The sequence below is a fragment of the Labeo rohita genome, chromosome 17 (genome assembly GCF_022985175.1).
Source record: "Labeo rohita strain BAU-BD-2019 chromosome 17, IGBB_LRoh.1.0, whole genome shotgun sequence".
Lineage (NCBI taxonomy): Eukaryota > Metazoa > Chordata > Actinopteri > Cypriniformes > Cyprinidae > Labeo > Labeo rohita.
Genome location: NC_066885.1, coordinates 20,817,720 through 20,833,928, shown reverse-complemented (window position 1 = coordinate 20,833,928; position 16,209 = coordinate 20,817,720). Strand labels below are relative to the sequence as shown.

General features: G+C 36.2%; 1 protein-coding gene across 3 annotated transcripts; it reads left to right on the top strand.

The window, feature by feature from the left end:
* Positions 1-31: 31 nt before the first annotated feature.
* vsx2 (visual system homeobox 2) lies at positions 32-15,728 on the top strand. 3 transcript variants are annotated; one of them, XM_051133527.1, is made up of 7 exons: positions 32-513; positions 6,742-6,799; positions 8,573-9,190; positions 9,559-9,643; positions 10,315-10,438; positions 12,946-13,126; positions 14,739-15,728. In XM_051133527.1, exons 3-7 carry the CDS (start codon positions 8,770-8,772, stop codon positions 15,107-15,109), a joined length of 1,182 nt encoding a protein of 393 aa, XP_050989484.1. In that variant the 5' UTR covers positions 32-513; positions 6,742-6,799; positions 8,573-8,769; the 3' UTR covers positions 15,110-15,728. The 3 variants fall into 3 exon arrangements, with proteins under 3 accessions (XP_050989484.1, XP_050989486.1, XP_050989483.1); XM_051133529.1 differs by lacking the exons at positions 32-513; positions 6,742-6,799 and having other exon boundaries at positions 7,913-9,190; positions 14,802-15,728; XM_051133526.1 differs by lacking the exons at positions 32-513; positions 6,742-6,799 and having other exon boundaries at positions 7,913-9,190.
* The last annotated feature ends 481 nt before the right edge of the window (positions 15,729-16,209 follow it).

Here is a 16,209-nt window from a genome sequence, read left to right as displayed (position 1 = left end):
CGTTTCCTAAAACTAGCTTCCATGAAACAATGAGGGAGTTCATGAAGTAGCATTCAAACTTTTAATTAGGGCAATAACTTCATGCCTGTGCCACTCCGTCGACTGCTCCATTAACGTCCCTCTTTTGCTCCGGACATGTAAAAGGCTTTGACATGAGAGTGCTTCCACACCAGTGCAAGGCCATTTTTTCTATTTAATGGGAATTGGAAGTTTTGAAGGCCTCCAGCACAAAACATTGCGTAAAAATAATATTGCTCATTGTCATCCCCGTTAACAAGAGTTGACATAATTACTAGGGCCATTTCTTCTCTAATTAGCACACTTCCAGGGACATTGGCGCAAACGGTCCGGGAGAAAAGGGAATCAGACAGGCATGCTGAACGGCAAACAAAGAACGCTCTGGCGAGCGTAATTAGGTGAGACAGTGGCCAGGACTGTTCTCGGCTGGAGATGTCGTAGAGGCTTCGGCTGCGGTTGGCGAGTGTTCGCTCCTGCTCCCACCAATTCTTAGAGGTACGCCTCTCTCCCCCCGGTGCCTAATAAGCCCCTAATTGTCTTTCTGATTCACATGGAACAAGGAAGCCGCTGAGTTAAACCCTGCAAAGCTACTGCTGGTGTCTGATCCCACTCTGGAGGACCCAGATTTGCCCCTCATTTTTTTTAACTGTCTAAACAAGCTTTTTTGTTGCGAGTTCAACCCTGTGGTGCTTTTCAACCACCTATGACCAGAAATGTTTACGTTTTGATTTTTTAATGATTAACTTACTCAGAGGGTTCAAAACGCATTGGTATGGAAGCCCGAGTTTACTTCTTGCAATTCAGATTTTTTTTTTCAGAATTGCATTGATATAAACTCAAATCAGACTTTTTTTTTTCAGAATTGCATTATATATACTCGCAATTGCGAGTTATAAAGTCAGAATTGGTATATACTCAGAATTCTTTTTTCTCAGAATTGCGAGTTGTATTTCGCAATTATGATTTTTTTCTCAGAATCACGTTTATATCTTACAATTCTGACTTTATAACACGCAATTGCGAGTTAAGTCAGAATTGTGATTCACAATTCTCACAATTCTGAGAACATATCAGTCTTTTTTCCCCCTCAGAATTGGACTTTATATCTCGCAATTGTGAGTTTATCATGCAACTCTAACTTTAATATTCACAATTGCGAGTTTATATCTTACAATTCTGAGAAAAAAGTCAAAACTGTGAGAAAAAAATCTGAACTGTGAATTTTTTTTGATCCCACAATTCTGACTTTATTTCTCGCAATTGCAAATTTATATCTCACAATTCTGAGAACAAAGTGAGAATAGCAAGAAAAAGTCAGAATTGCGAAATACAAAACGCAGTTGCGAGAAAAGTCAGTATTGTCAGTTTTTATCTTGCAATTGCAAGTTTGTCTAAAATTCTGAGAAAAAAGTCAGAATTGCGAGATAAAAACTCGCAATAGCGAGAAAAAAGTCAGAATTGACTTTACTTCTTGCAATTGTGAGTTTATATCTCACAATTCTGAGAATAAAGTGAGAATAGCAAGAAAAAGTCAGAATTGCGAGTTTTTATTTATTTTTATTCTGACTTTATTTCTCAATTCTGAGGAAAAAAAATCTGAATTGTGAGACTATAACTCGCAATTGCGAGTGTATATCGCATTTCTGACTGTATAACTCATAATTCTATTTCAGTTGCAAGAAAAAAGTCAGAATTGTGTTTTTATCTTACAATTCTGCCTTATTTCTTGCAATTGTGAGTTTATCTCACAATCCTGAAAAGGGTCAGAATTGCACATTTGTATCATCCAATTTTGAGAAAAAAAAAGTCATTTTAATTTTTTATTCAGTGGCGGAAATTGACTTCCATACATTGGAAACAAAACGTTTTGTGGCCACCATATATAGGAAATCTAAAAAAAAAAATACGGAGAATTTTTGAAGTTCAGTCCGCAAATCAGCTACAATGCTGGAAAAAAAAATGAACAGCAGTGAACTTATGAGCAAACAACTTTAAGTAATATTAACAACATGTACCTAGGGTTAGGTTTTAGGTTATGGTTAATTGCATGGAATTGACCTTTCACATGGAGTTTGATTGACAGGCGATCTGACCAATCATAATGCTGAATCCACCATTTTGTCTGACAGACATCAGACAGGAGAGTAGATTAATGTTGGTAGATTAACATCGACTTAAACTTGAAAAATGGTGTGCACTGATTTCTTTCTGTGGTTGAAATAAAATACCTGAGATAAACTGATGTTCTTTCATGCATAATTCATGATTTATGTGTCACCACACAGTGAAGAGCCACAAAACTGTATTTATTGTTTGAATTTCTCAAAAAATGCCACATTTGAAAGCTGCCTCTTTGCTTCACAATGTATTTTTCACTGTGTGAGAGCATGATGTACGGTATGACAGCGGCATGGCTTTTCAGACATAGCAAAAATAAACTAAGGGGGGGGTGGGTCTTTGAAAAGGGTCAATTATGCTTAATTTATGATTGTTATTATTATAAGTAGACTTGTTACACCGTAACAAGGTCACCAAAATAAACTCTTACCAAATTTTGAGTAACAAAATGCATTTAGGTTTGGCTGTAATAATTGAAGTGAGCTTTTAACTTTTTTAACTTTTTGGCAAGTAGTCTCACATACTAGCTGAATGAGGGTATATGTTCTCTGTCCTGTTGTTGATCTATTAATAGTCTACTTCGTAGACTTCATGAAGTTTGACAGGACTTTGCACTTGTTGGTTCTGTACAATTGCGTCTGTTACACTTTGTTGCCCTCATACATTGTGACAGTAGTGATGTGCAGTGTCTGTTGTGAGCGGACCGCTCGGTAAACTGACATCACGGAAGCCGCGGTTCACATAATGGCACCCGCCAGTAGTCGCGGCCTGTCAAATAGGTCCTGTCCAGACATCCTCCTTAAGATGAGGGTCATTCCCCACAGAGGGTCTGTCTCCAGAAACACCAGCACAGCCATAAACAACCTGTCGCCCTGACCTCGACGGGCCTTGCTGCCCTAACAAACGTCAATCCGATGTGCCCTCAGGCCTTTAATTAGCTGTCAATTAGTGCAAATTAATCAACTCCTCGCCTAATTAAGCAATGCCGGCAGGCAGCTTCCAAACACGCTATTGTGGGAGCTGTATGAGAAAACTGGAGCTAGCAAACTCTCTCCTCATCAGGGGGTCATCGCGCCTTTGGCGGTTCACGAGGGGAAAAAACTCTACAGTTTCCATTTTTTCCACCTACTCAGCACAAGGTGTTTGCCATTATCAGACTGCTGTCTTCAGTATCCGTGCTGAAAATCCTTAGTCTCAGGGAAAGGAGTTTCTCAGTAGCCTTAGCAGAAACTTTAGGTGTTTAATCTAGACAATTTTTTTTTTACTTTGCAAAATAAGTTATATTTTGATTTTGCTTTGTTAAAGGAATACAAGTCCAATACAAATTAAGCTTAGTGGATGGCGTTTGTGGCATTTTTTTGAGTTTTTTTTTAAAGTTTTGTCATTTTTACTGTTGCTTTAGGAACAAAATACAAACTTAAAAGGTTATAGAAAAGGTTAAGTGACTTGACTTTTTCATCTTAACCTGGAATATTCCTTTAAACCTATATTATCGTTCAAAAGTTTGAGGTTGGTAAGATTTTTTTTATGTATTTGAAAGTTTGAAAGTCTCTTATGCCAATCCAAAATAGTGGCTTATTTGTACGAATTTATACGACCATGGATAATTTTGTATGATTTGTCTAGACCCCAGTGACGGGTAGGTTTAATGGTGGGGTTAGGGGTAGGTAATTCATAAAATTTATACAAACTGGGAAACTTGTAAAATATGTACGATTTAGCAAAAATCACAAGTGAGGTCATATTTTACAAGGTGGCTAATTTGTACGAATTTGTATGACCTCACTCGTACAATTTTGTACATTTGTTTAGACCCTAGTGACAGGTAGGTTTAGGGTTAGGGGTAGGTAATTTGTACAAATTTATTCAAATTGGGGAACTTATAAAATACATACAATTTAGCAAAAATCATACGCATTCGTATGAGTGAGGTTATTTATTTGTACAAATTCATATGACCTCACTTACGATTTTGTCTAAACCCCAGTGACGGGTAGGTATAGGGGCTAGGGGTAGGTCATTCGTATGAGTTCATACAAATTCGTAAAATACGTACGATTTAGCAAAAATCATACGCATTCATAGGAGTGAGGTCGTATTTTAAGAGGTGGCTAATTTGTACGACCTCACTCGTACAATATTGTATGATTTGTCTAGACTCCAGTGACAGGTAGGTTTAGGGGCGGGGTCAGGGGTAGGTCATTTGTACTCATTCATACGAATTGGGGAACGTATAAAATATGTATGATTTAGCAGAAAACGACGTAGCAAAAATCTGATGCATTCATATGAGTACGGTCATACAAATTTGTTTGGAAATTGACTCCAGTGACGGGTAGGTTTAGGGGCGGGGTTAGGGGTAGGTCATTCTTACAAATTCATACGCATTCATAAAATACGTACGATTTAGCAAAAATCATACGCATTCATATGAGTGAGGTCATATTTTATTAGTTGGCTAAATTGTACGAATTTGTATGACCTCACTCATACAATTTTGTACAGTTTGTCTAGACTCCAGTGACGGGTAGGTTTAGGGGCGGGGTCAGGGGTAGGTTATTTGTACGAATTCATACGAATTGGGGAATGCGTAAAATACATATGATTTAGCAAAAATCGACGTAGCAAACATCGGATGCATGCATATGAGTATGGTCATACAAATTTGTATGAAAAGTGAACCTAGTGGCGGGTAGGTTTAGGGGCGGGGTTAGGGGTATACAAATTCATACGAATTGGGTAACTAGCAAAATACATACGATTTAGCAGAAACCATACTAATTCATACGACTGAGCTCGTATTTTACAAGGTGGCTAACTTGTATGAATTTGTGCAACCTTACTCATATGATTTTTTACAATTTGTCTAGACTCGGTAGACGGGTAGGGTTAAGGGTAGGTCACTGGTACAAATTCATACGAATTGGGAAACTCAAATCAATTTAGCAAAAATCGGACACGAATATGGCTGTAAGAATTTGTATGGAAACGTATATATTTTTTCAGGATTATTTGATGAATAGAGAGTTCAAAAGACATTATAAATGTCTTTACTGTCACTTTTGTTCAGTTTAATGCGTCTTCACTGAATAAAAGTATTGATTTCTTGAACATTTTACCTACACAAAAGTTTTGAACAGTACTTTTTAGTAATATATTTCTTGTTAGGTTTGTTCAAAAATGTTTCAATATAACTGCCCCATGAAAACGTAAAACAAACCCAAATATGTCATTAAATAAGAGAGGAAGCAATTTGAAAAGTCTTTTCAGGCACAGTATCGATTGTTTTCAGTTTGAAAATGAATGATTGTTATAAAGGTTAACAATAAACAATATGCGGTCTAATATCAGAGGTTCTGGATGAAGGGGAACATGAGTGGGGCTTGGGGGTTTAGTTGGGAGACACTCCTCTATGCTGCAGACAGCGTGTGTGCTTGGTGTACAAAAAACAAAATGCAACATTAAAAACAATTCATCACTTCCAATACATTGCAAATACAGAATTATGACCAGAAGAGCACAAGCGATTCTTCATTTAGATTGCTTGGCATGAGAAGATCAAGCACCAGCAATCTGTGTAGGGGCCGGACTAATGCAATACAATGTCCCTATAATACAGCCCCATCCCAAAGCTCATTACCTTGCGGTGACCTTCCGGCAGCAAAAGTTCTGCATAAAGACAAATAGCCGTCAAGCATTTCAGTATAAGAGAGCTCTTTATTTGTATTCATCACGTTATGCTGTAATTGTTATAAGTTTGGACAAACTCTCATTTTAGCAGCTTTGAAAAAGTACACAAGGGTTGTGTCCCATATTTTTCGCAGAGGTCAAGGCAGCGGTGTAATTTGCCATCCATCTGTTTGACTAACGCAATCGCTTTTTCAGTATCTCAACTGCTTACTTTGTGTTGTATGGCGGATTTCACTTAAAATAAGTAGGCAATAGGCCCACGGGGGACCGAATATTCAGAGAGGAGGGGGGAAACAAATTTTGCAACAGCTGTTTGCCTTTTAATCTGCCACCATCAGATCTTCCAGTCTTTGATAGGCCACCCAATCTACACGAATGACTGAACTAAATCTTTCCTTAATCTACAGCCTTATTAGTTTGTCCTCTTATGCATGTAAATCAGGATGCAGTCATTTTCATATGTAGATGGATTATTAAAAGCCATGGAGGGAGAGTGGGGTTTTTTTCCCCTCTCACAATAAACAACAAAGCCCGGCACAGATTACAGCTGAAGCGGTGGCTACGAGAGGGCAGGAAGCAGTTTGTAATTGACAGGCTGCTTTGACAGAGCGCAAGCCTTGTGAATAGATGGGTTTATCTAGACGGGGTGATGTGTCATTAGCATATCTTGATAACATTGATTTCTTCATTACCCTTAATGAAATTTCCACTTAATGGCTTCTAATTAGTTTCAACTGGTGCTTGTGTAATTGCAGCTGTAATATTTTGCTCAGCGGCGCGGGGTTTAATGCTTTGAAACTCTTGCATGAAGTTTTATTCTCTTGCACTGCTTATGCATTTGTTGTCTAAATTTGCAGATCACTCGTTTGCTATATTCCTATATGTGATTAAACTTTACTTTTGTGCCACTGCCAGTTTTGATGATCATCTCATGTAATTGCCATGGAGCCAGGCCAACAAAGAATTAGCATGGGTGGGTAATTGAATAATGTCCCATAAGGCCACAAATCACATGGTTTTTCTGTGTTTTAAACAGGATTAGTGCACCTTTATTAGTAAAATTTGAGGTATGGTTATTATCAGCCCACTTCAGCCTGATAAAAATATGTCCAAGTGTTGGGTGTAGCTATTAATTAGCCGGAAATGCTACAGATCGGACGCTGTCTCGCGGGAGCGCACGCTCGGGGTCTGACGCCACGCGTCTGACGTTCTGCCGGTGTCGTATGAATCATGACGTTTATTTATGCATCAGCACATGGCACTTTGATAAGATTGGTGTTATCTCTGTCTCCATCAACGGCTCGCTGCTCATTTCCATAAATTATCTCCCAGTAATTATCTGTCCAGATGTCCAAATTGTGCCACAAATTATCTGCGAAACGAATCAAAATCCCACTGTAATTTAGTAATAGCTGATTAGACCTCGGTGTATTAAAGAAACTTGGATGTAATTAGAATAAGCTATATTTTGCAGTCTGTTCAAATGGGTACAGCTCAATATGCAACAGTTCTGATGAAAGTGTATAGAATAATAAAAAAAAAAAAGGAAAACATACAAATTTACCTGGACTTTCCCTCTTAAATAACCTTTACCCTTTAAAATTATATATGATAAACTCTCATGAGCATGTATTATTGTGAACTAATAATTTTGGGCACCAGCTTTTCCTGTTAGCCCTCTGCTTTCAGTTGACCAAGATTAATTAAATATCAATTTAATATTAAAATTTAACCAGGTCATGCTATACATGCGTTATGTTAAGCTGATTTATCAGAATTTCTTTTAATAATTTTACGGTGTGATATGACCTAAATATAACCAGTTTTTTCGTTTTCTGAATTATTATTATTAATCTTATTTTTTTATCTTTATTTTATTTATTTATTTATTGAACGAAAAAAAACAGGAAACTGGTCCCCAGAGATTTTTTTAAAAAATTTGAATAATAAAAAAACGAAATGTCTCATGAAAAAGCTGAAATTCTTGAAAATGGAATGTTGCAAGTAGTTTTCCATAATATTTTATTACTGTAACTTAAACAGTAAAGCAATTTCGTCTTAAAATTGTAAAAATTGTTTTTATTTATTTATTTAATGAAAAATGCGTTTTGTTTAGATGGAATACCGCTCATAAACATTATCAAATTAATTTGCAAATATATAGTCTAAGGACGTGACACGTATTTTCTTGTTACTAATCTCACACATCTTAATTTGATTGACCCATTTATCTTCTCCATTATTTAGAGCCTATGACTGAAGCCGTTTATTTTAAGCCTAAAAAGGGTTTTAGCTTTGGTAAAAATGAATTTATAGCGATTTACAAGAAGTATGAATTCTTCAATACACAACAGGAATTCTTTAAACTAGCTGCAATCTAGTTACAAACATTCGATCTTATGATTGAATTATTTATTAGTTTTATAAGACAGATTATTTATAAAATAAGTACTTTGTCAGCTTGGCTTAGTTTTGTTTGTTTAGTGATGGTATAATTTTATACATTTTGATTAGTTTTAGGCAATGCTACCTCGCAGTAATTGTAATTAATTTCCTGTGAATCTCTTTATTTGTATATAATAGACCTATCACGAAGCCTAAAAACAGAAAACATTTTAGTATCAAAGATTATTATTACTTAAATTGTGATCTCATTTTATTTGCTAATTTTGGTTAAATGTCTGATTGACACATAATTGCAAGCAAAATGTGATGTGAATGAAATGACATGATACATGATAAACAGGCAGGGCAGCATCCTGTATCCTCTGGAATTCTAAAGCACTTACTCGCCGCTGATTGGCTGTTGAGTTTTGACCCTTGTTGGGATGGACCTGTTGGATAAAAGGAGAATTTCTAGAGGGATCATGCGTATTGCGCCGTGGATGCCTGTGCACAAGGGACCGACTCGTATGCGAAGAAGGGAATAGTCTCAGAGGCACCATGACAGGAAAGGATGGGGCTGTTTTGTCGGAAAGTTTGAACAAATCAAAATCAGCGTGTGCCGCTGAGAACGGGGGAAATAACAATCCACATCTGTCAAAGAGCAGCACCACACATCCGCCCAAATGCACGGGCTTCGGCATCCAGGAGATCCTGGGACTAAATAAAGAGCCGTCCTCGGCTCCGCGGAGCACGCTGGACTCGTTCCCTGCCGGGGCGCACCTTCTAGCCAGCAGGTCGATGCTCGGTCCGGCTGGTGTTGGTGTTGGGGTCGGGATGGGATTAATTGGCCCTGGAGGTATTCCGTCGTTCTACAGCCAGCCCGCGTTTCTTGAGGTGCTGTCAGACGCGCAGAACGTCCATCTACAGCCGCTCAACAGGACAGTGGGACCGCTGGAAACGAACCAGTCCGCCAGCTCAGGTATACAGGCCTGCGACATTCACGTTCAAGGCCCGCTCGGGGTTTGTCCTTGTGCACTGTAGTATTTGTTAACGGAGGGGGAGAAGGCCTAAATAATAATCTACATTTTATGCTATTCTGTTTCTATTCGTATAAATATTATCAAGATTGAAATGTCCCCCAAAAAAAGCCTCCAACCTGTTGCCCGTTTTATTTAAATTGTATTATTTATGATTCATTGTTACACTTTTCTTTCAAATCCTACGTGATTATTCATCGTCAAATTTGCTTTTAAAATGGCTATAACTATTGCAAAACGAAAAATATTTCACATTTGAAAAATAAAAATGTCTCAGCCATTTTGAATAACGTTTCCCCCGATGTTACAGATTCAGAGGATGTCTCTTCAAGTGAAAGGAAATTATCAAAGTCTTCACTGAGCCAGAGCAAGAAGAGAAAAAAGAGACGACACAGGTACGTTTAATGCTATTAAAACGAATATAAAATGACAGTAAAAACGACAGTAATTTGTAGAAATATTTTATTAAATATCCGAAACCTCAAAAGGAACGTGTTAAATTATTCTCGTTCTCTAAAACGTTTGCCTCGATGGTTTGGCAATCATGGCCAGTTTGAAATCAACTGGAAAATAACATTTGAGAAACAAACGAACTGCGCCTAGGATGCCCAAGATCCCTGTCCGTTTTTTAAAGAGCTAATTATGGATATTTTTTTTTTCGTAATGAGTTAATTAATGGTTCTTAGGGTTAAATGCAGTGAGGAAAAAAAACATTTCTTTATAATAATAATAGCAATAATTGTCGTTGTAATTTGTGTTTTTAGATTGTTATATTTTTGGAGGCACTTAGCTACTTTTGTACAGGAAAGATTTGTTTAAATAAAATGTAAAATACGTTATACTAATACAGTATATTAATACATTCATGATTTTTAGCATCTTAAATTCTCAGTTCTACAAAGTAATATAATGCAATGAAATAATACACAATTGTTTTTACATTTTAAAATCTAAAAGAAAACATTTGCGGGTGGACCATTCGATTTGAGTAGTTATTGAAATACATTTTATGCGTGATGTTTTCAATATTGGTTTCCTAAGACAAATAAATGTTGTTCTTTTGTAGAACAATATTTACATCTTACCAGCTGGAAGAACTGGAAAAGGCATTTAACGAAGCTCATTATCCGGATGTGTACGCCAGAGAAATGCTGGCCATGAAAACCGAGCTGCCCGAGGACAGAATACAGGTAGGGAACGAACATTCAAGTATTTAGACTCGCCTTTCGATTTAAACGAGAAAATAAAAAGTGCTCTCTCCGACCAATCTTTTTTTTTTTTTTTTTTAAGCCAAAACTAATTCTGTAGTATGCGCTTGTATCCTTTTTCTGTTACAGGCTATTTCATTTGTTGTTATTACTGTACAAAATAAAGTTAAAATATTTTTGGTCTTTATTTTATTTTGGGTTTACATTAAGACTTTCCTGTAAAATTCCTCGAATTACGTCTGTTTCTTTTGTGTGTGTGTGTGTGTATTTCCTGTTATCAGCATGTTTTTAATTATTTACAACTGAAAATTAAGACTAAGAACAAGAAAATCGTACAGGACTAATATAATATAAAATGCAATAAAATAATTCCATTTTGGATTGTAATTTAACAAGGGAAAAAACTATGCCAAATCGGACCTCATTTCTCTCTTATTGTGTTACACACTGTAAATATAAGGCACAAATTGAGGTTTCTCAGATGCCTTCGGAGAACCTCTAACTTCCTCAGGTATGCTCAGATGTGTGGACTATTCAGGGAACTTTGTCCCACAATAACCTTTCCTCTATGAATCAGTGGTTAGACTCCGTGCCAGAACTTGTTTGGTTCCTCAGAGAACTGACCTTCTAGAAAGGGCGCCTATAGGTCCTCAGGGTTCAGTGTGGTGATCTGAACATTGTGCAAATGAAGAAAATGGTTAAGTATCATTTCCGTTTGCACTGACCCTGTGTTGTGGTGGATTAATTTAATCGGCTAGTGATTTGTGGTTTAAGGCTTAATCGTTAATTTCTTGATGTCAAATGCAGAAGGTGAATATCATTGGTGCGAATTTTGGGAGTCTCAGTTGCTAATTATGCATTTTTAGATAAGTTAATATTTATTTTCATATGTAAGAATATGTTTCCAAATGGTTTTTAAACGTTCCAAGAATAACGTAAGTTAACCAAGTTTGTCAAAGCGAGTATTTTCGTGAGTTCAGTCGATAAAGCATGACAAATATTAGAATATCACTTGATTATAAATGTACACATCCCAAATAACGCAAATAAAGATGTATCAGATAGGTATAATTGTGCCAAATTACAAATGGGCGCAGAAATGCTGCCTTGAAATTACCTATGTTTAATGTAATCATTTGGAAGATGTTTAATCCTTGTAAAAAAATGCCAAAATTCTTTTAAAATAGTCGACCACCCTAAAAGTCATTGTACAGTTCACACACTGACTATATCGATCAAGTGCAGCATCCCACTTGGACAGATAATATCTCATCAGCCTCAGTTGGATGTGAAACAATTTGTTCTCTGTGTGTGTGTGTGTGTGTGTGTGTGTGTGAGTGAGAGTGAGAGAGAGAGAGAAAGGCGCTAACGACCTAATCAAGCAATCAAGGCGGAAGAAGATTACTGTGTGACCTGAACCATCCATCTGCTGGCACGCCTTTTAATTTCCTTCTCATTACGGTGGCTCTCGGTGAATAAATAATAAGGAAATAAATAAATAATTCTATTTCAATCCAAAGTAAAATTAACATCTAATTTTCTCATCGAGTGTAATTAGTTAAATGAGAAAAGCTCGCCGTGTTCCAGCGGAAGGGATGTGGCGAGATGTGGGGAGTTCAAATGAAATAACTACATTGAATTTATTAGCACGGGTCAATGGCGCTGCTCTCTCGGGTCCTGCTCGTTTAATTTCCCGTGATATTTGCCCGCCTGTCCACCATCGATTGGGCTCGAAATTAACTTATTTTTCAATCAGCTTGTGCGTGCCCTTGGGGTCGTCTCTCATCGCTGTCTCCACCCGCTTTCTTTTGAGCGCCCGATAACCAATTTCTCCTCAAAAAGTATCTTGCATGAAATGAGGGCTATCATCATCGGCATTACCAGAAAAGATTGGAAAATGGTTTTGATAATTTCTTATCCAATGTCTGGCCTCTCTGGACCCGGGAGCCCCTCCTCCTCTCATCCGTCAGCTCTGCTAGCAGCTAGAATTAGTGAAGGGCAAGTGCTGGTTAAGCGCTGAGAGGAGAAGAGAGCAACCGCGGTGCGTCATGACAGAACTCAACCGCGGGCGTCGCGTCGTTTAGCTGAAATCGACGCTATGGTGTCTGCCTGCGTAAACTGTTCGCTCGATAATACGACGGGAGGACCACATATGACATTAGCCAGTTGAGAGATGTCACTGGTTAAGCATAAAACTGAGTAGCTTTTCATTGGCACACACTGAAATATGTAAATTACATATTTGTTATTCTATGTTTACAAGTTTGATTAGCTTTTACAGAGTAATTAAGAGAGTTACTTCATCCAGAACTTAAAATTATGCCATTATTTACTCACCTTCATGTTGTTTCAAATCTGTATGATTATCTTTTTTCCATTACACTAACACTAATGTTTGACAACGTCACCTTGTCACTATGCCAAATACATCCCAAGAAGACCATATTTGCATATTTACCAACATGCAAATCACATTTGATTGTGGACAGGTGTGGTTCCAAAATCGGAGGGCCAAGTGGAGAAAGCGGGAGAAGTGTTGGGGTCGTAGCAGCGTGATGGCCGAATACGGGCTCTACGGTGCCATGGTGCGTCACTCCATCCCTCTGCCTGAGTCCATACTGAAGTCTGCTAAAGATGGCATCATGGACTCCTGTGCTCCCTGGCTTCTAGGTATGACAGAACATATGAAAACTAATTGTTTGTATCATAATGATAATTTATTTCAATAACAATAATAATAATAATAATTATTATTATTATTTTATTTACTAATTTAAAGAACAAATGGACCTTCATTCATCATCATGGTCATAACTAAAGATACAATTTTTATACATTTTTATAAATTATATATTTTTTTAATTAAATGACCAGAATATTTTCATATATAGACTAAATCTTGTCCCTTCTAATAATTTAGAGAATTGCTTATACTTGCTTATAAATACTGTATTTCATTTGTCACCAAGCAGTGCTCAATTTCAGCAAATTATATGAATGAACATGAGTAGTAGTGATGTAGTATATCTACATCATGTCTCCAAGTTGCCAAAGTGCCTAACCAGTACAAGCTTGTATGTAAACATGCTGTAAATTAAGCAATTTGATTACACATTCTCAGTTGATAACTTAAGTATTATATTTTTATGCACTAGATATCTCACGGAAATGTTTTACATAGGATTTTCCTGCTGTTTAGAGCAAAAGTTTGCTGTATTACAATAATATAAGAAACAGAAAGTAAAAAAAGTGTAGTCATATAATTATATTGCTTAATTAAATAAATAAATTAATTATATACTTCTCATTTTATGTTAAAATAAAATATTAAAAATAAATAAATATGTCAATTTTTAACCAGTAACATTTTATAACTATCGCCTCTCATTGGCTACCTGTAAATAAATAGATTAATAACAATGCATTTACTTACATTATTAAATTATAATGATAACACTTTACAATAAGGCATAATGGTAACACTTTACAGTAAGGTTCATTAGTTAACATGAACTAAGAATGAACAATACTTCTACAGCATTTATTAGTCTTAGTTGCTGTTAATTTCAGCATTGATTATTAAAATCACAAGTTGTGTTTGTTAATATTAGTTAACAAACTAACATGCAAACTAACATGAACAAACGATAAACGACTGTATTTTTATTGATTAACATTAACAAAGGTTAATAAATACTGTAATAAATGCATTATTCATTTTTTGTTCATGTTAGTGAATACATTACTTAATGCTGACAAATTACGCCAGTATTATTTTACAATAAGGTAAACACTAAATAATATGAACAAAAATGAACAATACATTTATTACTATTTATTAATCTTAATTAATGTTAATGTTAGTTCATAAAAATACAGTCGTTTATTGTTTGTTCATGTTAGTTCACAGTGCATTAATAATGTTAACAAACACAACTTGTGATTTTAATAATGCATTAGTAAATGCTGAAAATAACATAACTAAGACTAATAAACGCTGTAGAAGTATTGTTCATTCTTAGTTCATGTTAACTAGTTAACTAACACTTGTAAAATGATTATCTGACTATCACCTCTCATTGGCTACCTGTAAATAAATAGATAAATAACAATGAATTTACTTACATAAATTATAATAACAAACTATAAAAAGAATAGTGTATATTTTACATTTATTCATCCTTTATTTAACCATTTATTTTTGATGCAATTCGTGACTCTCATGGCTCGGATTAGTCATATTTTGTTACTAAATCTAAAATCTGTCTCTTGCTATTTCCAGTTCAAGATGGTTTTCCTACCACCAGCTGCTTTTCTAAACACGAATACCCACCATTCTTTGCAGGGATGCACAAGAAGTCCTTGGAGACTGCTGCGGTCCAACCAAATGAGAAGTCAGATGTCACTCAGAAACCGACCAATCCCAAGCCGGATGAGGCCGAGCCTGAGGAAAGGAGGACAGAGTCGCCCATGTCCAAAGAGGAACTGAGGGAGAACAGCATTGCTGTTCTCAGGGCAAAAGCACAGGAGCACAGTGCCAAAGTGCTGGGAACGGTTTCCTCTGACAGACTAGAGCACAAAATGGAGACGTCGGCGACGGAGGAGAAGTCCAGCGAACAGTCAGACGCAAAAGAAGAGGAAAAGAGCTCTTAGATTATGCACTGTAATTCCTCCCTTCATAATGACAGAAAACATAGGCTTGGTGTGAAAATATCTGAGCTGTTTTTTCTGCACTGACGACACTGGACTTTTGATTGATTCTCAATGTTCCTCTGCATTTTATTTCACTTTAGCAAGGTCAAAAGCATTTAGAAATTTCCGGTATTTTAATAGCAGCATCAGTCCATCATGCCAGTGATTAAGAGCTTTTTTTTCCTCAAATATAGGCTTACAAAAATTCCAGCCATATGAATAAGGCCCAGTTTATCATGTTGGCAGCCTCCTAAGTGCTGTTTGCAAAATTGCTCAATAACCATATATATTTGGATATTTATGATCTCATTTCAACATTAATAAAATTGTCATCAGAAAGTAACAAGTCAAGAACATACCAGAGCTTTGAAAGAACAAAATTTAAGTGCGTTTCTTTTCAGTTTTGTACAGTACCCCATCTTCAATCTCTCAGTGGTTAAAAGTTGTAATAGAGTGTATTGCTGTATATATTGTAAATTAAGATAGCCTGCTACAGTATTGTTTGAACTATACATTAATGTACTGTAGTCTTATTATGTGCTTTTTTCGTAACATGTAAAATGCAATACAAATTATTAAAAAAAAAAGATGAACAATGCTAACCTGTTTTACATCAAGTGCATCAATCTACTTGAGAAAATCATATGAGGTATCATATATGATGCTAATAATGCTTTTAGAACGAATTAAAATCCAGACTTGTGCTAAAATCTTTTTCTTAGATGCATTTTGCAATGCACTGAAATAAACTGATGTAGAAACTTAGAAATTACTAGTAGAAATTACTAGTAAATTTAACTAACAAAGGAAAGTAACGCATTGAATTAAGTTAAAATACTACTGAAATAGTATTTACTTGTAAATGTACTCCGATATTTGTTTTATTTTTATAATTAATGATTCATATTTTTATCCGCCTTATTTTTCAACACGGAAGTAAGCCGTTTTCTATGAATAAATGTGCGCAACTTCCGGTTCACTAGCCATTGTAGGGAAATCGCGAGAAGAATAATAAATTACAGTACGAGGTAAAACTGCACTACAAACCACTGCGTACATAA